Source organism: Eucyclogobius newberryi, unplaced genomic scaffold (assembly GCF_026437365.1).
Source record: "Eucyclogobius newberryi isolate DKJ021-1_F unplaced genomic scaffold, fEucNew1.0.hap1 SCAF_6, whole genome shotgun sequence".
Classification (NCBI taxonomy): Eukaryota; Metazoa; Chordata; class Actinopteri; order Gobiiformes; family Gobiidae; genus Eucyclogobius; species Eucyclogobius newberryi.
The window spans coordinates 30429116-30452839 of NW_027316278.1; the positions used below are offsets into that span (position 1 = coordinate 30429116).

Consider the following 23724-nt stretch of genomic DNA (forward strand, 5'->3'; position numbering starts at 1 on the left):
GCAACTACAGAAGACGTGCAACTACAGAAGACGTACAACTACAGAAGACGTACAACTACAGAAGATGTACAACTACAGAAGACGTGCAACTACAGAAGAAGTACAACTACAGAAGAAGTACAACTACAGAAGACGTGCAACTACAGAAGATGTACAACTACAGAAGACGTGCAACTACAGAAGATGTACAACTACAGAAGACGTGCAACTACAGAAGACGTGCAACTACAGAAGAAGTACAACTACAGAAGAAGTACAACTACAGAAGACGTGCAATACACGTGGACCGCTGCAACTTTTTTTTGGATTCTTAAAGGTGCACCGTGTACCTTTTCCACCGCTGATGTTATCGGTCGGATCTGTGGAAAGGTGTATTTTAATCGCACTGTGGTGTAACGCCGTGATTCAGAACACAACCGGACGCACCGGGTAGAGCAGGAATCAAACCACTGCATTGTGGGTACGATTTAGGGGTTTGACACTGTACGACCCAGATGCCATTTGTACGTTTGAACTATACGTCATCCGAAAACCAGAACAATGGCTGCCCAATTATTTCTATAAAAGTTAGAACGACACAGGACGGCCGCGGCAACGACAAACAAACAAACAAACAAACAAATGCCGGTCTGATAGAAGAAGTAAAATAATCTGAATACTGCCTAAAGGGGCAAACCTTCCTCTCACGTCCATAATGAGCCGGCAGCGGTTGTGATTGCCTGTGACGATATCCCCGCCGCAGGTGATCAACCGCGCAGAGGCTGATTGGGTATTTCACGGTGCGCTGCGGCTAATTTACATGACGCTGGATCTGGCTCTGTTTCGGAGGCGAAGGCTTGTCTGATATAGCCACCTTTAACTTGGCTTTTGCGTGTTTTTTAAAAATACCGCCGTCGTATTGCCTCTCAGTAATCAGCTTATTTTGTGTAAACCTTTGTCTGACATTCGCATTGCAGGGAAACCGGACCAAGTGGCCAAGTCCGATTCAAATGCGGGAATGACTGCGTGTACTCGTGTTCACGCCGCGTGTAACAGTGCAGTGCGGTAACGACTAAGAGCAGACTAGGAGAGCCGAGAACATATTAGACGTGTTTGGACGAGGACTCGCTCGTTGTAGATCAGCAGAGAGGGCGGGTCCTGGAGCTTCAACGTGTTTGTCTTGCAAATACCGTTTCCTCACGTCTGGAAATCATATGCTCAACGTAAATATGAGATGTTGTGTGTCTATGTTTGCCAAAAGTCTGGTTATGTACAGTATGATGGCCGTTTTTTAATTCAAATGCAGAAGGGCCTGGAGCCGGACATAGAGGGGCATCGTGGGACGGTCCAACCACACCAGTTTGAAGCGTGTGTCTCTCAAAGGTCAAGGTCAAGGTCAAATGTACTTATATAGCACATTTGCCAACAGATGCACTGCCCCCAAGTGTTGCACACGTTTAATAACCGTAAAGTAGAACAATTGAAGAAAAAAGGAACAATTATTATTTTTCCTAAGATCATAGAATTTAAAACACAGAAATAAGTTAAAAATAGTATGTTAATGTCATAAAAGCTCAGCTACCCCAGCTTGAATTAAACGCCAGTGCAACGATTTGAAACTGTCCACAGAAGAAGCAGCTCTCTGTTCAGAAGAAGCGAGTTCCATAGTGTAGCGTCCAGTCGAATTGAGAAGGCCAGAACTGATGGTTAAATGTCTTTTAATGAGCCTTTCCGTGTCATTCAACCAACGTAAGAGCTAGACAGAATAAAATAAAAAGACAATTACATTTTGGACGTAAATCCCCGTATTTCTAACTCATTACATTGGTACTATATTTTCGCAACATAAAAATCCATTAAACATTTCAAATATCTCATAAATACAATTGTTTTCCACTACAGACCTTGTTCCCCTGTCGACTGTAGCTAGATCCTTGAGTTTGTCCGTGTTTTGTCCGTTTTCCGTTGTTCAATTTACTTTTCGTCTTTTCCAGTGTGTCAAGTAGACTTCCGTTTTACCATCACTTCCGGTTACACAGGAAGTTACCAAAATAAAGCAAAACCTTACCATAAAACATAAATGTGTCAAATTGACCTTTACACATAGTTTAGGCCGACCTCAGTTTATGAAAGGTAAGAAGATCCTAGATTGTGCAGAGACTGTGAGACTCAAAGACTTCTCTCAAATATTCTCACAACATTCAGAACAAAAATATAACTTACCCCTCTGTGTTATTTTTAGTTTCCTTTTTCCGCCATGACGCCATGTTTGTTAAGACCCAAACAGACAGTTTTTCTCTCATTGGTTAATCTGCCCATAAATCTCTGCCTTCGGACCTAACGTCGTTGTAAAGTATTACCAAAGCGAGTGGTCGGGGCTCGTTTATCACTCGACGATCATGAACGTCTCCGCTCTGCCACTCAGTCCTTTTAGCGGCACGCAGACTGGGACGAGCGCAGTCGATCGGGTTTGGAGGCAAGGACGAATTTAGTTTGGTTCTTTAGCGCACTTTAAGTTCTCCGTGCAGCGCTTGAGTACTATTTGCAGTACTCACAGTTTCTGTCACTAACCGTGCTGTGAGTGAGCTGCGATCAAACATTTGTGACATCCGCTAAAGTAGTTTCCACCAATACTTTTTCACTCATTTTGACTAGTTTTATAACTACTCCTCTGCTAAATGATTACAGGCACTACTTTGAATGTAGTTGAATAATATTTTTAAACGTAAGGCTTCCCTTCAGCCTCTGTACCTCAGTATTTACTCATCCTGTTGACATTAAAGCTTTTCCGTTGCTTCCAAAATGAATTCCCGTCATCAAAACAGCATTAGGAGGACATTAGCGGAGTGGGAGTAATTGCAGACGAGCGAAGATTCAAAGCCAGGGGCAAAGGTTCATAGATTAATGCAGTGTCCATATTGTCACTGCGAGATAAGGATGTGAGCGTTGCCACGGTGACTGTTATGCGAGGCTGTGGAAAAATGCCGTGGGATTCATGCCCGGAGAGCGTTATCCTGTTATGAACGCCGTGCACATTCAGACTGGTATGTAATGGAGCGTTAAATTAGGTGAAAGAATACACGAGGTCATTAGTCTAATGAAGTATTTACAGTATTTACAGTATTTGCCTAATTGCTTGCTTCAGGTAATATATTGTTTGTGCTGATTTTATGTTATCTTTTATTTTATTTTGTGGACTAGCCCAAAATCTTCAGTATATTCACTTTTCATCATACAACCTGTTATTGTTTACTTTCCCAGACTTATTTTCTTTTTCTTTTTTTCTTTTTCCATAAGAATACTGTACATTTTGTGTATATTCCTAGTCAAAGTATTTAGTATACGTCTTTTTTGATCATAGTTTATGTTTTAATATTATTAATCATTGTTTTATGTTGCATTTGTCACTAAATAATTTTGTTAGCTGACATGGCAATAAAACTGAAACGGAGGTTATGTGGAATTTCAATTTCAAATGTCAAAAACATGACCCCTCTGTGTCCCCAGATGTGAGGTAAACATGAAGCCTTTACGGATTTTTATTGATTTATTCTTATTACAAAAACATTGGCTGTGATGAAACATTTTTGATTTGGTGTTTTGGTTCTCAAGACAATTCTCCAATCAGAACACAGACACAGAGTGCTATAGTTATCTGAATAACTGTTAATATGTTACGTTAACATACCAGACACTTACCACAGTTCTGTCTGTGCGTCATGTAGCTGAAGGTGTTAGCGTTAGCATACGTACACCTATTCACCATGTTCTCTCATCTGTTATTATTTTAAACTGCATTTCAAGATGAAATGTTCGTTCTTGGTCTTGGATTTTGTCGAATACATTTCCCCCAAACATGTCTTATAATTATGACTTATACTCCAGTGCGACTTATATATGTTTTTTTTATTATCTATCATGCATCTTTTGGCTGGTGTGACTTATACTCCGGTGTGACTTATAGTCTGTAAAATACGGTAAAAGTGGCATGAGAACATGCATACATTGACGAACGGCCTGTTCTGCATTGTATACATCACAAACACTCCTGGAACAGAGACAGCAATTAGCTGATGGAAAACATCAGCTAATTAGGCCTAAACTATTAGAACAGTGGAAACAATGCCCTCTCCACGACGGTTAATTAGCCGTTTAATTTACTTTAGCAAATTTGCTTTTGGCAGGGCAAAATCTACACGGCTTTATCAGTCTGATGATCCGATGGCTATTTCCATTAAGCTCGACAATTAGACATACATTAGAACAGCTCTCGTGGTTGGTTCGCCGATCAAGGATGCAGCTGGTACGGGAGGAATATTCACAGTGTTTTGTAACACTCGACAAACAAAAGTCACTGAGCACAACAAGAGGACACAAGCCAATCACAGGAGGTTACATCACAGAAGCTTGGTACAGTGCCCACTCCTACGTGCACTCGGGCTTATTATGTGTATTCAAATGAGTTCCCTCTCTCTCCTTCTCTCTCTTTGTCTCTTTTCTCCCTTTCTTTCTCTTTATTTATTGTATTATTCTATTTAATTTAATCTATTTATTTTATATATTTTTTTGCGGTGTGGCATGGAGCACGTGCTTTGAAGACGTACAACTACAGTAGATGGCCGTAATGTAACACTTGGATATCAACCGCCATAAAACACCAAAGAAGAAGAAGAAGAAAAAGAAAAAGAAAAAGAAGAAGAAGAAGAAGAAGAAGAAGAAGAAGAAGAAGAAGAAGAAGAAGAAGAAGAAGAAGACGAAGACGAAGAAGAAGAAGAAGAAGAAGACGAAGAAGACGAAGAAGACGAAGAAGAAGAAGAAGAAGAAGAAGAAGAAGAAGAAGAAGAAGAAGAAGAAGAAGAAGAAGAAGAAGAAGAAGAACCTAAACGACCTAAACCCCAATTATAGTCATCAAAATGTATTAACATTTGATATAATCATACAATGTTGTCATAAAGAAATAAGACGTGTGTAAAAATGGGCAAAATGACACATATTTGGGACGTCAAAATGGAGCCAATATAACATTTCTTGCTTTATTTTGTCGACATATTACTTTCAAAAAGGTTTAAAGTGGGCATTTTGGAAAGTTGACTGTATTTAGTGTTTGAGTAAACTTAATCTTACTGAAACTGCAAACTCTTGCCCGGGACAAGATTGTAAAGTTGAGTGTGTTTAAGTGCTGCTTTTCAGGCTCTATGAAGAAAACGACCTTTGAAGTTACAATGTCACGTATAAATCTGCGGATGCAAGTAGATTAAAAGAAATACAACATCTTTAGGTGCAGTTTTGCCTCTACTCTTTTGCCTTAAAAGTAAGAACTCATACTTGAATGACATTTATATTTCTGAAAGTCTAAAATACTAACACCAACCCAGCTACAATAACAGTGTATTTATCCTGCATAACACTGCCATATGATCAAAATTATATTGTTTTATAGATTGGAAATGTTTACGCACAACAAATGTCATGTTTTCATTTAGTTATGACTGTTATTCATTCTAAATGTCTTCATTCTTTGCCCTTTTTTTTGCTATTTGCACTTTCTTCATCCATGACGTAGTGTATCTCCATAACTTCAGAATCAGAAAAGGTTTAATAAAATTCACAGGCAAATAAGCCATGCATTAGAAAAATAAATTAAATTGACGAAGAGGATGAAAAAAAACAGACAAAAAATTATCAACATTGTATTAAAATTGAGCTTTTTCTTTAGCATTGAACTTTAAAACGTTAGTGTCGTGGCAATTCAAAATCGCTCTCTATATTATTATTTTGTTCTTAAAGGAGCACTATGTAACCTGTAGCGATGTTATTTTTTTGCCCGAAATGTTCCACAGTATGGCAATAATCGCATCAATCTTGCATATATTCAACTACGTTCTTTATAGCCAAAAGATGACATGAAATACACGCATCTTTGTTGTTAATGAGGACGCCACTCCACAGATCTGACCTGCTTGTCTGCATGGAGATAGACAATTCAATGCCATACGGTGCAGCCTTCCAGTTAAAGTTTCAACAGTTACATTTGAAATCATTGTTGCCTGATGACGTATAACAATAGTCTTATAATATCATTGTTTTGGTAGTGGAGTGGTTTAGAGGAGAGGTTTTTGGACACTCCACGTCGAGCCTTTTTCCCCCAGACTTGTCAGCCTTACAACTTTGTCCTGGCGCAGCCCTTCCTCCTCTAATCTGTGTTCGTCATACATCTTGACTTTGGGAAAATTACCTTCCTTATCGGCGCTCCAAAGGGCTTAGTGCTTTTAACCGGTAATGCTACATTTTTCTGCTCTAAGCTTCGCACCACTTCACAAACCCTCCATCTGATGCACTTATAGTCGCACCGCTGTGGGTTCCACCACCTTCTCAGACGAGACTTTCTAAAGGTAAATCGCTCCTCATTTGGAGTTGAATATACTTAAACTATCCAGTAGTAGTTGGTGCTTTACTCTATATAGTGGTACTTGTATATCATTCACCATTTTAAACTTAGCCCGATATTATCCATATTTCTTATTGTGTATTCGTATTTTCAGTCATGTGGTACATGCTCTTTGTTTGTTTTTTCATATTGTATACACACTTCCGAGATGATGTGTTTGGAAAATCTGCGCACACAGTCTGGTACTTATGTAAACATTCTATTAGTCATGTTTTATGAGGCAGCAAATAAAAACATGAATTTTGTCATTTGTAGACTAGTCAATATCTACCACCAACTTTCACTTTCTAAAATTAGCACGACCATCGTTGAGTCCATCCTCACCTCCTCCATCACCGTGTGGTACGCTGGAGCCACAGCCAGGGACAAACAGAGACTACAGCGCATTGTGAGCTCTGCTGAGAAGGTGATCGGCTGCAGGACCTGTATGTCTCCAGAGCTCTGGGACGAGCAGGTCGGATCACAGCCGACCTGTCTCACCTTGGACATGGACTATTTGAGCCACTCCCCTCAGGCAGGAGGCCACTCCCCTCAGGCAGGAGGCCACTCCCCTCAGGCAGGAGGCCACTCCCCTCAGGCAGGAGGCCACACCCCTCAGGCAGGAGGCCACACCCCTCAGGCAGGAGGCCACTCCCCTCAGGTAGGAGGCCACTCCCCTCAGGCAGGAGGCTACAGTCCATCCGGGCCAGAACCTCCCGCCATAAGAACAGTTTCTTTCCCTCTGCCGTTGGACTCATGAACACTTCTCAAACACTGTCACTTTAACCATAATTGAATCACTCACTGCACTGTTCACTTTCTGCACTATATATTTAAATTTAACTATACATTTTGTGTGCATAGTAAACACATTTTTATTTCTATCCAATAGTAAATTTAAATTGTTTTTCTTTAGTGCATGCTCTTTCTGATTTTATTAATGTTGTTTTATTATTGTTCGCCGTTGTATGTTGCACTGAATCACCAAAGCAAGTTCCGTTGGGAATTTTGTTCTTTGGCAATAAACCATCCCTGATTCTGATTCTGAAAGCAGGATTTGTGGCCTGCTATGTTTTATTACATGGTTGTTAGCGTGGATGCTCATTTTGGCGCTAATCACAAAATGTGCAACACATGGGTATTTTTTTCTTACCATTGTGGTCGTCAGTCGCCAAAACAGCCATAGTTTGCGTTGTTTGGAGGCTAACGCTAACGCCACCATTGAAATCGCAATGGAGCTGCCAATGCTGAAAACAGTTTGCAGTGATTTGTGAATCTCTGTCCACCCATTTATGAACAATAGGACAGTCCCAAAACACATGATAATGGGTGACCACCTTGCACCTCAAAACTCCTTCCATGAACACAATAAATGGATACCGTTGGAGCACACTTTTGGCGGCAGGGAACAATGGATGACACAAATTGCGGCAACACAAACTGTAACTGACGTTTGAAAAATTGTAAAATTAAAAAATTACATTCGGATTCAACTGTAAAATGGACCTTTTTGTCAGACTTAAGCACGACTCGCACGCTGGACAGGATGTACCGTCCTGTCATTTCGTAGATTGTTTTGGATTTTTGTTGCATTAGAGTCTTTTTTTGCCTTTTGCTCCATCGCTCTGTGTCGTGTCGTGTTTTTTTTACTGTGTATATGTTTAAAAAAAGCAACAGCATTAGAGCTAATGTATAGAATAGCACCAGCGTTCAGAGTAGGCGTTCTGTTTACAACCACTGGAAGGATCGATGACAGTGGTTGCCCAAGTGAGGGTCGTGGGGCACTGAGGTTTGGGCTCTCAAGATGACTTAAATATACGCTTGACACTGTATTTTACATTTTCTTTCAATAAATCAGTATATTGTTGTTGAAATTAGATCCATCATCACAATAAACAGCATTAAACCTCATTCAGCACATTTTGACAGAACCCGAGACGTATTACTTTTGTGTCCCAGTGATTTCCCTTGTGGAGCAGTAAAGTTTGACTACCACAAATACATTATTCCTTTTCTAACATTTCAACACAAAATGAACATGTCTGTTTTATTCATTCAATCCTCTGTCAAAAGTAACGAGTAGCCCACGAGCGCCCCGGGGCAGACTGACGGATGCATAAGTGTGTCGAGCATTTGTAGTCCTGAGTTTTGATCACCATGGTAACATTATGCAAGAGGTATGACTAAGAGTGAAGACAATCAACAAAGACAAATGCAATTACTCCGACACGTAATAAGAAACTTCTAACTTTCAGTTTCCTGGTTTGGTCCTGGTTTGGTCCTGGTTTGGTCCTGGTTTGGTCCTGGTTTGGTCCTGGTTTGGTCCTGGTTTGGTCCTGGTTTGGTCCTGGTTTGGTCCTGGTTTGGTCCTGGTTTGGTCCTGGTTTGGTCCTGGTTTGGTCCTGGTTTGGTCCTGGTTTGGCCCTGGTTTGGTCAGGACGTAGACACGGTTTAGTGGTGTTCTAGTCCTGGTTTAGTCCTAGTCTAGTTCCAAGTTTAGTCACAATTTTCATGTGGGGCGTGGTCAAGTATAGACGCTGACATAATCCTGGTTTTATTGTTACTGTTTATTTAATTCTTGATTATTTTTATTTCGAGTCCTGGTTTGGTCCTGATTCAGACATGTCTCGTCTCAGTTCAGTCATCTTCTAGGCCTGGTTTAGTCTTATTTAACTGAACATTTAGTCTTGTTTAAGTTGTGATTCACTTGATTTAGTCCTGGTTTAGTCTTTGTTGAATGTCTTGTTTTAGTTCTGCTTCATTCCTGATCCAATCATGGGACATTCTAAGTTTTTATTTCGTTTTAGTCCTTAATTGTGACGCACAAGTGTAGTTTAAGTTCATCTTGTCTGTCCTTTTCAATCTTACTCCTGGTTTTGTTCCATCCTAGTAAACCCGGTCCTATACTGTCATCACAATACAAGTTAGCCATTGTATATTATACTTCCCAACCTTCTCAACCCTACAGCTCAAAGCCTTTGTTCGTACCTCCTTGGACGGGACGCGGGAGCCCTTGCGTCGGGACCACCAGCTCTCCACCATGGCGATGAGGCAGGACAGCAGCACCCCGGCGGCCAGCACGCAGAAGACCCCCGCGAAGCTGTGGATGTCCAGGGCGTTACCGTTGCGTCGGGACTGGACCGAGCTGTACATGTCACAGGGGCTTTCCCGGGGCCACCACTTCAGCTTCAGAACGTCCATGTCCCCGTTCTGCTGCAGCTCCAGGATTCTGAAGGACAAGAGGACAGGACAACTGTTGAGGGCAATGTTTGAAAGAGACGGTTGCTCATGAGGGATTTACTACGGTTTCGCTGTAGCAGTTGAAGCATCACATCATAAAAAAACATAATATCGGCTTTGTGTTCTTCTCCAAGTGCCATTACTCATTCATCGTCACGCCTTTGGGGCTGACTGACAGAGATATGAAAGTCTCTCTGACCTCCGCCAATCGCACGCTCACACGTAAGGTTCACACAGCGTGGGTGATGTGTCTTGCTCAAGGATAATACAGTCTGCGCTGGTCTCAACCGGGATGGAACCGCAAGGCTTCAGTTTACAACAATCGGCACAATATTTGCAGTTTGGCTTAAATACAAAGCAGGACCAAAGACTGAGTTTTCATAACTGAACCAGGGCTGGATCTAACCAGTCTGGACTTCCCAAGTTCTGAACAAACTTAGAATATTCCTGGACTAAACCTACAATACAGACAAAAGACATTGTTACGTCGGTATTATTTGCCTTTTTCATATTTTCAAGAATAAATAAAATAAATAAAATAAATAAAATAAATAAAATAAATAAAATAAATAAAATAAATAAAATAAATAAAATACATGAAATACATGAAATACATGAAATACATGAAGTATATAAAATTCAATACAAGTGAATAAAATCAAATAAATTAATAACATAACATAACAACACACAATAAATAGGCTACTAATTTAAAACCAGTATTTTACAGATTTCTTTTCCCATTATTATACCAGGTCAATCAATTAAACACACTCACACATCAATCATAAGAACTACAGTAAAACATTCAGTTAAACGATAAAAGGTATTGTGCACCAATCCTGTAAAATACCAATCCTGTAAAATACCGATCCTGTAAAATACTGAAAAATAAAAGGATCTTGAAGCATTTCCATACCCCACTGCAGCGTCCTCTGCAGTCACACTACCTCCGCTGTCCATCTGAGGGCAGTGCTGTTTAACTTAAAGCCCTGGTTGCTCCCTAACAACCATATTAGGCTGTCAAGCTCATTATGGTGAGCATTAATATGTTGTGCGGCGCGGGTACACTGCCACAATGTCATAACGCAGGCCGGCTTTAGCGAGGGATTGATGACTTCACAGAGGATAGCGCTGAGGCTGATGGGGTCCCTCTGTTAGCCTTCAGCGTATTATTTAAAGCGGCTCGTTCATTTTGGATGGGCACACACACAGGCAGACAGCTAGAAGACAATCTTGAGGAGGAGGGCTGGGTTTGAGGTAGAAGAAACAAAGGAGCCATAGCAACTAAAATGGGATTTGGAAAATGTAGACGTTTAAGGTAGGGAAGCAAGGAGAGTGTTCAAATCTGCAACTTTCGAATGTGCGTAGTTAAAGTGGTTGTGTTGTGCAAAAAGAAACACATTTTAGAATAGATACTGGGGGGGAAATGTGAAAATAAATAAAAACACTTCAAGAACAGAAGAACTGGTGTAATCTGACCAACAAACAAGCAATAGGTAATGAGAACATGAAAAACCCCAAATACTACAATTATTCTATGTTCAAATAAGGGTTGTGAAAATATCGGAAATATCGGAGATATTAATCAATACCAAAACTAGTATTGAAACTAGATTCGAGCAATTTTTCCTGTTCAAAATATATATTTTTATTGTTCATTGCTATAGAAACAGTTCATTTTTTGTGTGTTTTTTTTTTTCAGTGGAAAATTGGATAGAAATAAAATTGAGAAAAAAATAAAAAGGAAACCTAATATGAGGAGTCCTAATACCTGATCATTCTGACAAACGTGGATATGAAAGTATTATTATTTTGTGTTGAAAATCACACCCTATTTTTTGGAATAGTGTTTTTTACTATGATTGTAAAAAATGAGTATCGAGCCAATTCTGTAGTTTCGAAATGGAGTTTGAAATTCTGGATTTGTGGCAGTGCTATACAAAATGAAAAACATTTGATTCTTCTTACTTTGTAAACTATTGTCAATGACTTAGTTATAAAGAGTAGTCAACAAGTAGTAGTCAATATAGTGTAAAGACTTGAGGTATAAGTAACTTGTGTTGCAGTCAGTAGGCAAAATAAACCCACATAGTACAAATCTGAAAGTGAAGTTGGTTTAAGCTGATAGAAAGAGTCAGTGATTAGCAACAAGAAGGTTCAATTCATGGGCTGAAAGATGGTTTTAGTCTGAAGTTTGGATTCTTTTATTATACTCCCAACAGGGTTATATAAGGCTCCTATACCAGTATTTCCCAACCAGGACTACGGGGGAACTTACCTGACGGAGAATGGGTATGGTTAAAGATTTTAGAGGACAAACATTATTCATTTTTGTTTCATTAGTGTCCTTTAATAATCTTACATTTGTCCTTTAATGCTCTTAAATGTGTCCTTTAATGCTCTTAAATGTGTCCTTTAATGCTCTTAAATTCACATTGACATCTCATGTTTAAGAACTTTAAATAATTTGTCCAAAAAAGAAAAGAAAAAAAGACTTATATAATAAATATAATATATATATTTTTTTATTAGCAGTTAGGCGTTTTGCACACCTGGAATTGAGTTTGAGCTCCATCCGCTGGTCACAGAGGGAACTACAAAGGGGAGACAAACAAACCTAGCTTTCCCCTACAGTTGTAACGAACACATTGTGACGGCAGAAATGCTTAGTACGAGTCTGGCGATGATTTATGGACCTAAAACACGGAAAAACATGTTATAGCGCGACAAAAAGCTCAAGAAAGTCAAACATAATCCTGTATATTTCCTTTAAAAGATAGTGAAATGGGATGGTGTTGCTCATGAGAGGTGGGGTCAAGTTGTGCCAGTAAACTGTACTTTAAGAAGGAAAGAAGAAGGAAGAGAGTGCGTTTGAGAGGCGATTGGTTGAGACGCAGAAGTAGCGGCCTGCGATTGGCAACCAGAGTTGAATTTACCCTCCATATTCATCATATCGAACAGATGTTGTCAATTATGCGCCGAGCTCACCGGAGGCAACAATCCTGCAATTCCACTGACAGGAATGACAATGCCCTCCTCTCCTTTACCACCACCAACACTCTGAAACCCATACGAATATGCAAATGAGGCCGCACAACTGTTTACATAATTCATTATTCGATATCCACACAAGACACCGCTCGTTTCAACGCAAAGCCAGCAAACTACAGCTGCATTTCACCGTTCAGTCTTAAGAAGTATCAGCTCCAGAAATGTTGTTTTGTATTTTAGTGAAGGGGAGAACGAATGAAGAATTGCAAGTACCTGTACAAGGACTGTTCCTGAATTTTAATAGCAAGACAGCTAAAAATAAACGTTGTCAGCAGAAATCAGTCCATGACATTTTGGGTTAACATCAGAACACGGAGCCAAGATGATGCAACGTCGAAAAACTGAGTTGGAAAAGATCAGCATTGTGCGGGGAGGGGGAGGAGTCACGGCAAGACTGGACACTCTGGACTGTTTGGACACAAATAATGGCGTTGCAATGCCATGGCTGCTGTTATGTAGAGTGAATGTTACGCAATACAGGGAAAGTAAAGCTGAATATATATACATGAGGGGCATAAGCACTAGGAATACAGGAGTGTACAAAGTAGCAGTTGAAACAAATTAGGTGCGGTTTCTTTTTTCCTTTACGTGACTTCTATCAACAAGTGTTAAACCTGCTTTTTTCGGGTTCTTAGTGTTGAAAATGAACTATAACATAAGTAGATCTTCATTTTATATTTTGTTCAACGGCAAAATTGATCCAAAACGGCTTCATAACAGAAGCAGGTTCATTGACTTCCTGTGATAAGCCCCGCCTCTTTCACATCTGAAGCAGCAGCTACATGTTTTATTTAGTTTTCTAGTCTACGTGACATTTTACAACTCTACTTTACAACTCAAAGCACAGGGATGTGGGTGGAGCTAGGGGGTAGGTGAAAACAGGAACATGCAGGAATCGATCAAAATACTCGTTTGAGGAAACAAATGATGAAGAACTAGCGTTGTAAAGCGGTTAAAAGTTCATTCAAGTTGATTTTGCAGGAAATATGTCCCCATTTAACACTTTGATCCTGATTTTTGGTCAGTTTTTTACAGTCATCTTTCAAAAACAGCCAAGAAATGTATGTCTTTTAAACATAGCATTTTAGCTATTGTTTGAATGTCACAATGCATTTTTTGTATTATTGTTTGTGCGAAAAATAGAATCAGTATCTTCTAAAAGGTACACAGTGTTGAAATGTTGTTGCTGTGTCTCTAATGTTCAGCAGAATGATATTAAACACCAGGAAAGTGACACAGTGCACCTTTAAAGTAATATGTATTGTATCTTTTTTCAAACATTCTCACCACAAATGAGAATATATCATTTACCAGGGCACTGATTAATGTTTTATTTATTTTTTTGGGATCAAATTGTATAACATAAATAATTATTATAATATGACAAAATGTTCCTTTTTGGTTCATTGTGATAAAGGAGCTATAAAAGGCAACATTTGGCTTAATTAAAATCAAAGGTTTGTGCATTATTCATTCTAGGGTGGCAACTAACTATTATTTAGCTATTCCATTAATCTAGTCATTATTATTTCTATTAATCAACCCGTGAATAGAGATTACTTGCCAAATTGGACCCAGAAACAACATGACTCAATTATTACATGACTAAATTAGTTGCCGATTATTGCAATACTTGGTTAAACTGAGATTAGACTGAGATTAATTAATGAACTCATTTTTTTTTAACTCTTATTCATTCACTCTCTGATGGAAACAAGTCTGTCAATCTGCACCATACGGCCCCCAACGGACCCCCACCAAGCACTCACACAAACGCCGTGAGACACAGACAGTGAGGGGCCCATCGAACCCCTGAACGTTAAAGATGGAAAGCAAACACACTAATCACTGAACCACAGCCTTTTAGCAAAGTATGAGAATTAACTGCTGTGAAGAAAATGAAATACATGCTCTATTTATAGTTGGAAATATTTGTTGTTGAATGTAATTACGGTTCAGTGAAGAAAACCTTGCAGATAAATCATGACTCATCATGCATCTTTCTGCTTATGAAGCAGAAGCAGAACTTTTCATATCACTTTGGAGCCGAGGTTTAGTTTTTTTTTTAACTTTTAATTTGTTAATGCACCAACAAATGTGAAGATTGCATCAACTTTGCTTAACCTTTGAAATTATAATTGCTTGTCCCTGTGAGACTTTTAACTCATCCATCATCCATTCTAATGTATTATAGCCTTTGCGATGGCTAGTATGAGCGTCCGGTCTGAGAGTGAGATTCTATACAAACTGCATTTGTTTCAAGGTCAATGGGGAAAACAAGTCTATTTCAACAATGCCGTTTCCTCAGAGTAACGTGATGGTCTATGCTATAGCAGAGGCACATGGCAGACCTACACGTGTCTGCCATGTGCTGTACTGAATCAGAAACCAGGTTAAAACGGCCAAACTGTTGCGCGTTGGTGAAATTCCACTGTTTATGGAAAATACTGTGCACGATGAACTGTCTTATTGGTCTCCTTTTGGGTTTAGGGTATTAAACGTTAACTTGGCTAATTAACTACACCTTAATTAGCTGTCATAAAGCATTCACAGAGACACAAATAGTTCATTGAGTATAGTTTGTGCTTCATTAAGGTCAATTCATGTATAATAAAGTGGTGCCATCTATCACATTTACTGAAGATGTCTTGAAAACCACGCTTTTTCTCACTGAGAGCGCGGCTGCCTTTCCACAGATCTGACCCGTGACTCGGCCAGGACTTTAACGACGTACAGAGGAACGTTCCAAGACAAAAGAATAGCAATAACAGTTGGCGAACCCTACGGCAGGAAAGTTACAAGTTGCACTTTTATGAGCAAAACAACAACTTGTACATTGATTGATTTTAAACTCTTGTCTTTTCTCCGTCGTCCTTCATATTCTCCTGACCTTTCAATGTGTCACCGTGACAAACAAAGGCGTTGTTCCGGGTCTGCAGACTGCCGGAGCATCTCCACGAGACGGATTAGGCGTGCTGATGAGACCACGCCCATCGCCCGCCGCACCCATCCCGACCGCGGGCTCCTGTTTTGTCGAATTGTGCACCGCTAAAGAGCTGACATCTGAGGACTCACATGTCTGTGGTGACGCCGTTTTATGTTTATCAAAAGAGACGTTCGCTCGCGTGCAATGCCGTCGTTATGGGCGACAAATACCGCGTTGGACACACAGCAAACCGATATCAATAGCTATGTGTTAAAATAACTTGAATGTGTTGTTTTGGCTAGAGTTTACGTGTATTTACTTGATCTGCCAAGGGAAAAAGATATTACTGCTTAATTAAGTAAAGATAGATTTTGTATTGTTGAGTCAATCATCATATTGTCTATGTTGGGTTGGTATTTATAGTATTTGTTGAAGCTTTATTCTGAAGTGTTACAGAAGATGGCTTTTGAAATAACCATCCAAAAATATGATTGATGATTGATTTAAAACAATACATTTAAAAATAAATGTTATACTGTTGAATGCTAACAACTTGTAATCTCTTAAGGGTTGATGAAAGCAGGGATTTTCAGACCAATTACGTCGCGATTGCAGGAGAACAAAAATGACGGGCATGAATCAAAAAAATAATCGAGAAACTAGAACAAGGTTAAAAGCTTTTAAATGTTGTTTTTAAGTGTCATTTTTGCAACATATTCTATATGTCAGTCTCACCTTAGTGATGGGTGTTATCATTGATTTTTGTTTTAATTCAATCCGTTATCGAGTAATACTATGGCAAATATCACAATATCGATCTGATACCGATTAGTTTTGTACTAAAATGCATTGAAACTCCTCAACTATGAAAAATCTTGGCCATCATTATTTTCTTTAACCTCTGCTTGAACTATTACCAATCGTAAAAGCTTAAAATATGAACAAAGTATTACAAAAATGTGAACGTGTATTAAAAACGTCATTTTTTTCGTACGGTATTGATATTTTTGCATGAGTAACGATACCATTTAATCCCTCTGTTAGTATCGACATTTGGTATCGATCTGCCCATCACTAGTGTTAAAAGTTTTTACTGTTTGGAACTTGCATGTTCTTCCCGTGTTTGGATATCTTCAGATGGGTTTCTCGCATCAATGAAACACATGCAAAAGAGGCTAATTCCTCACAGGGACTCTTGACCAAACAAGCTTAAGATCTGGTATATATATATATCTATTGCTAGAGACAATTTCTTTGCAGTGAAGGTTTCCCGGCGCGACCAAGGACCAGCGGCGAGTGACGGTGACCGCTCTTTTTCACGTTCCAGCACAATTACAATGGACACAAGTGAAGGCCTTGGCGACAAATGTTACAAAGGCTGTTTACTGGTGACCTTTGGGGGGGAAACAAACTGTGCGGAATCTAATTAACATTTCAGCCCTGGCAGAGAAACGGGAAACACAGCCCGGGCAAACTTAATAAATCGCAGCCGCCGCGGCACTTGATGTGAGGCGGTCTTCCTCTGCGCCGGGTCAGGGCCAAGATCTGCGCGGGTACTGGAGTGCATAAGTGCTTTTCAAATATTAATGCAGATGGACAACATGTTAAGAAATAAACTTGGAAACTGGAAAGACTGAAATGCCGGAGTAATGACAACTGGATGCAATATTCAGGAGATAGTTTAAATGGATAGAGATACAGCAATATGGGGGAAGGCCAATACAAGTTCTTGGTGATGGATTTGGATTAAAGTTCAAGCACGTTTCTGGCGGGGTTCTGCTTGCCAGACCTGGAATCGAGAGCTGTCTCCCCCTGATATTGTGTAGGTGCCAAAAAGGAAGGGTTTATCACAGCATAAGTACAAGTTTGTTTGTAAGAATGTGTCATGAACGAGGCCCAGGAAGCTTAAAGTGCCAGGTTCTCTTTTCAAAATCTGTATTATTACTTTGTTTGGTGGAAAGTCCCTGTGGTGAATGTGTCGTTTTATATCAGTCGAGTTGCACTTTGTTAAGAAAAGAAAGAAAAATAAAAGTTACAGGAAGTAGTTTGGAGTTCTAAAACAGAATACATCTATTTTTATCATTCTATCAAAAAAGTCAATTTAAACTATATAAATGATACATGTGTTAGCAACGATTTGTATTACATTAATCATAATTATTGTGTTATTGTTGGCCCTTTTACAATCTGGTTGCTTGGTAACAGTTGTGGAATTACTTCTACATATGGAGTCGTGAAGTGATCAGTGAAGTCTGGTCTTTTTAATTTCAGACTATTTTTCTAATTCAAATCTGGGCCTAAAAAAATGCTAAAAAAACAGTTTAGTGTGATGCATTTTTGTCCTCTGTTTTGTCCAAAATTAATGTTGTCGTTGTTGTTGTGTTGCTTTTAATCTGAAAACCTACTGTAGTTATACATCTTTAAAGAATGTGTTTTACGCTATACCATAAAAAAAAGAGAGAGAAAGAGGGAGAGAAAGATAGAGTGGAAAAAACAAAACAAAAAAACAACAAAAAACACACCCTTTCTCGTCTTAAATGAATCAGGAGGCTCAAAGAAAGCCACTAATTCTGCTTTTTGTGTCCATGGAACTCTATGACATCACACTTAACCCTTATCGCATCTGCTGCTCACGTACAACCAGGAAGTTCCATTATAAACAACACCAACATTGTCAAACTAGGGAAAAGAACGTATATAAGTGCAGTAAATAATAACTGTTTGATGAATGAATAATAAGCGCTGAATAGGACGGACTCAATGGCTGAACATGGTTAAACTCTCAGGAACATGGCCTTAGCGTAGCGCGATGCAGGACCTTTATTAACAACTGCATCTGCAGCTTATTCATAAGTTTGTCTTCATTATTGGCATTCACATTATTCTTCATGCTGGTAATTAGCTTCATTGATTATGTGGTGTTTTGATCAAAAGCTTTCTAAAGCCCCTTTACCCAAGAGCCAATAAGACAGAAAACATATCGTTCTTTGTCTTATGCTTACGTTCCATTAATGCCTGAGGGGAAACTCTAAATCCACGTCGTTCAAGTCGTTCGAGTCGTTCGAGCAGTGATATCTGTGAAAAGTTGTTGGCCTGAGAACAAATTGGCCCTTTTGTGTTCCATAGTTTATAAATCCTCACTTTATGAAACGTACTTTATAACTGCACTGGTATCTACTGTATGTACCAGTAATCTGCTTGTTACTTTTGACAATGACTTATCAAATCATGAATACGTCTGGAGTTTACATGTTCTTCCTGTGTCTGTGTAAGGGCCCTTGTGATTACTTTAAAACACAGATAAAACACAGATAAAATACTGTACTTTTCTGGCTATACAGCGCTCCTGAATAAAAGCCGAGCCCACGTTATAACATGAGATATTTACACATATACTACACGTAATGATGCGTCTTTTAAACAGGGGTCTAATTAAACTAATTTCTCAATGAATATGAATTGGATTGTAATAAAACACAGCGTTTTGAAGCTTAAACCCATCACAGCTCCCCCTACTGTCCCCTCTGTCCCCTACTGTCCCCTCTGTCCCCTACTGTCCCCTCTGTCCCCTACTGTCCCCTCTGTCCCCTACTGTCCCCTCTGTCCCCTACTGTCCCCTCTGTCCCTACTGTCCCCTCTATCCCCTACTGTCCCCTCTGTCCCCTACTGTCCCCTCTGTCCCCTACTGTCCCCTCTGTCCCCTACTGTCCCCTCTGTCCCCTACTGTCCCCTCTGTCCCTACTGTCCCCTCTATCCCCTACTGTCCCCTCTGTCCCCTACTGTCCCCTCTGTCCCCTACTGTCCCCTCTGTCCCCTACTGTCCCCTCTGTCCCTACTGTCCCCTCTATCCCCTACTGTCCCCTCTATCCCCTACTGTCCCCTCTGTCCCTACTGTCCCCTCTGTCCCCTACTGTCCCCTCTGTCCCCTACTGTCCCCTCTGTCCCTACTGTCCCCTCTATCCCCTACTGTCCCCTCTATCCCCTACTGTCCCCTCTATCCCCTACTGTCCCCTCTGTCCCTACTGTCCCCTCTGTCCCTACTGTCCCCTCTGTCCCCTCTGTCCCCTACTGTCCCCACTGTCCCCTCTGTCCCCTACTGTCCCTACTGTCCCTACTGTCCCCTCTGTCCCTACTGTCCCCTCTGTCCCCACTGTCCCCTCTGTCCCCTACTGTCCCTACTGTCCCTACTGTCCCCTCTGTTCCTACTGTCCCCACTGTCCCCTCTGTCCCTACTGTCCCCTACTGTCCCCTCTGTCCCTACTGTCCCCTCTGTCCCTACTGTCCCTACTGTCCCCTCTGTTCCCACTGTCCCCTCTGTCCCTACTGTCCCCTACTGTCCCCTCTGTCCCTACTGTCCCCTCTGTCCCCTACTGTCCCCTACTGTCCCCTCTGTCCCCTACTGTCCCCTCTGTCCCCACTGTCCCCTCTGTCCCCTACTGTCCCCTCTGTCCCTACTGTCCCCTCTGTCCCTACTGTCCCCACTGTCCCTACTGTCCCCACTGTCCCCTCTGTCCCCTCTATCCCCTACTGTCCCCTCTATCCCCTCTGTCCCCTACTGTCCCCTCTGTCCCTACTGTCCCCTACTGTCCCTACTGTCCCCTACTGTCCCCTCTGTCCCTACTGTCCCCTACTGTCCCCTCTGTCCCCTCTATCCCCTACTGTCCCTACTGTCCCCTACTGTCCCCTCTGTCCCTACTGTCCCCTCTGTCCCCTCTGTCCCTACTGTCCCCTCTGTCCCTACCGTCCCCTCTGTCCCTACTGTCCCCTCTGTCCCCTCTGTCTTTGATGACTCTGTGTGAGCTGTGTCTTCACATCTGGTTCATCTGCTCCGGAGCTTGAGTTTATCGAGTGAGTGTTACGTTGTCACATGTGATATTTACACAGAATATGGTCCATGGCAGTGATGGACATGTTGTCTTTTGTCTCGTGGGGCAAGTCGGGCAAAGAAAGTTGAATTCCAATGCGGCAGGTTGAACAGGTCTAGAAAAAGCCGTGCAGACTTAAAGTACAAAAAGTAGGGTAGCTAGTTGTTGGTCTAGTTCTGAAAAGCTTCTCCTGCTTCTGCTCTAGAACCCTCAAATGACCCTTTAGAGTCAATTCAGTTGAAATGACATGATACTTAAGACTTATGGCCATTGTTACCATTTTTCCATATGCCTTTTTCCCAAATGAGCCTAATAACAGAAAATACATGATAATGATTAAATGAGATAATGAGCCTTCCCATGTTCCTCTGACGTGATGTTCTTGGCACGTCCAGTTGTGATAAAACAGCCGGATGTTCCCTTGAACCGGCCGCAGAAGAACGCCCCGTCATGATCCATTCATCTTCTATATGGACGGAGCATTCTCTTCTTACAACACTGATTTCAAATGAAAAGTCATTAGCGCCGACATGGGCTTCATTTGCAGCAGGACGTTGGAGAAATGTGCTCTCTCTCCCCCACCACCTTCTCTCTCTCTTCCCTCCATTATGACCCTGCTCTTTCTTCATCTCCCTCTCTCTCTCTCTTCTTCTTCTCACTCCATCATGACCCTGCTCTCTGCTCTCTCTCACTCACTCACTCACTCACTCACTCACTCTCTTCTCTCTGTCGCTACCGCTTCCCTCCCTCCTCTCTCTCTCTCCCCTAAGCCATGACCCTGCTTTCTCTTCACTATTGCTTTCTCTCTCACTCTCTCTCTTCCATTTTGCTCCTGCTCCCCCCCTGTCCCGTCCAATTTGCCCCTACTCTCTCTTCTCCATCTCTATCTTTGTATCTCTCTCACCCTCTCTTTTCCCCTTCACTCTCTCCCTTCCATTACGGCCAAACTCTCTCTCCATCTCTCTCTCACTCTTTTCCCCTTCACTCTCTTCTCTCCCTGTCATTATACCCACACTCTCTCCATCTGTCTGTCTCTGTCTCTCTCCCTCTCCCTCCATCTCTTCTCTCCCTATCTACCTTCCATCCTGCTCACGCTCTCCTCTTCACCTCTATCTCTGTCTCTCTGTCCTCTATCCTCCATTATGATACCATCTCCCCTCACACATCTTTCTCCCTCTCTGGCCCACTATCCATCGCCCCATTTCTCTCCCTCTATCTCTGCCCCTGCCCCTCTCTCGTCTTTCTCCATGTTTTCCCCTCCGCCTCATTATCTATTCATCCCTCTTTCTCTCTCTCTCTTGCGCTCTCTTTCTACATGTCTCCCTCCCTCTCCCCATCATGACCATGCTCTCTTCTTCTCCCTCCCACCACCTCTTATTTCGCTCTTTCTTTCTTACATCACGCTTTCCCTCTCGCATGCTATCCATCGTTCCCCCTCTCCTTTCTCTCTCCCTTTTATTATTAAGACCCTGCTCCATCTCCTCCATCTCTTTCTCTTTCTTCCTCTTTCAATCTACATATTCTTCCCACTACCTATCTCTCCTTCAGTTCAATCTCTCTCTCCTCTTTCTTTCTTTCTTTCTTTCTCTACCTCCCTCTCCCCATCATGTGCTTTCTCTCCCTTCATCTTTTTCTCCCTCCTTTTCCTCTCTTCATTTCCCTCTCTCCCTGTTCTCTCTCCCCCCCTCCTACTCACACCTCTCCTCTACCTCTCTTCATCAGTTAGATCTCTCTCCTCTGTTACTATGACCCCCGCTGTATCGTCTCAGTTTCTCTCTCTCAATCTTCCTCTCCCCTCTCCCTCTCCCTCGCCCTCTCCTTCCTCTGTTCCTCTAGCTGCTCTCTCCATCTCTCCCTGTCTCCCTCGTTCCACTATTATGACCCCGCTCGCTCATACCTCTCATCATCTATCATTCAGCACTAATTGGGCAATCAGAGCCATGCAAAAGGCAGCTCCCCACCGGGCACCTCCATAAAAACCAATCACAGCCCAAAGATACACAGCACCGGAGAGGAACCCGATGGAAACAAGGTAATTGTGCTTTGTGTGTGTCTAAAACTCCGGACACCATAGGAACAATGATCAAAGTGTGCGCACTAAAGTTGCAGAAATTGGCTGGCGCAGTATCAGAAAAGAAAATGTAAGCAATGGTTATGTCCATGGTGAGCTTTTGTTGGGCCTTTAAACTTGTTACAACACTGTCCCTTCATTAAAAAACATACCTAGAGTTGTATTTAGCTTCACTCACTTCATGTGTTTTGCCCTGAGTCTCAAAAAACACTTTGTGGTGTCAAAAAAATCTGTAAAATCCTGGAAATGGTAATTCCCTCTGCTACCAGTAGATGGCAAGCCACAGGTTTGATATATAATAATGCATACTTTCAGTAGATACATTATTTTATATTCTAAAACATGAGATAGCCAAAGTAAAGGTACTCAAGAACTACCAGTAATGCATAGTATGTGTCTAATGTGAACTATATAACTTTTCTGTAGTTTTTCAAAGTATTTAGCAACAAAAACCCCAGTTATTGAATAAATGCAAATGTAAAATGATATGTTGGTAAGACTATAATAACAACACTTATATTAGACTTGGTAAAATATGATTTATGATGCAGGTTTAGTAACTGAACCTCAACCATAACTGTTTAATTATGCACAAAGCCTGACTCATTCTTAATAAATTACAACAGAGACTAATTTAGATGTTATAATTATTTTGTACCGATATGTTTAATACTACACTGTGGAAAATGTCATCCAAAAGTAATAACAACTGCATGAGAGTGGTGGACGCTCCAGTAGAACAAAATACACAGTGCAGCTTTAGAATGACCATTGCCTTTGTAACGTTTGAAGCATTTTGTCTCATCTTAAACAACGTCACTCTTACCTTACATTTTTCAAAACTCTATTCCCCCAAAATCCTTTGCTTTTCTAAGTTTGCAGACATTCATTCCAGAGGCTCAAAAACTGCAGCCGTGTGTCGTTTGTCTCCATGCCACGGCTGACGGGAGGAGGAAAGGCCACCGCGAGGGGCCAAACAAAACATGGTCCTAGTCAAAGGTTTCCTGCACAACATCATCCGTCTGCCGCACCAAAATGGCCGTCTTTTCCTCCCAAAAACAAATGCAACCGCAACACAACGACACCGTGCACGAGCTCATGGTGACGGCATAAAGGCGTCAAGACTTTACTGAGTTGCTTGGTAGTTGATTAGTTTGCGAGT

At 41.2% G+C, this 23724-nt stretch overlaps 1 protein-coding gene across 4 annotated transcripts in view; it reads right to left on the bottom strand.

The window, feature by feature from the left end:
- The window catches only part of grid2 (glutamate receptor, ionotropic, delta 2), a 788159-nt gene that overhangs the window by 30077 nt on the left and 734358 nt on the right, over window positions 1–23724 (bottom strand). For all 4 annotated transcript variants that reach the window (XM_072433310.1, XM_072433308.1, XM_072433309.1 and 1 more), the window contains exon 15: window positions 9395–9635. In XM_072433310.1, the coding sequence (XP_072289411.1) occupies window positions 9395–9635 (241 nt within the window). The remainder of the gene's footprint in view (window positions 1–9394; window positions 9636–23724) is intronic.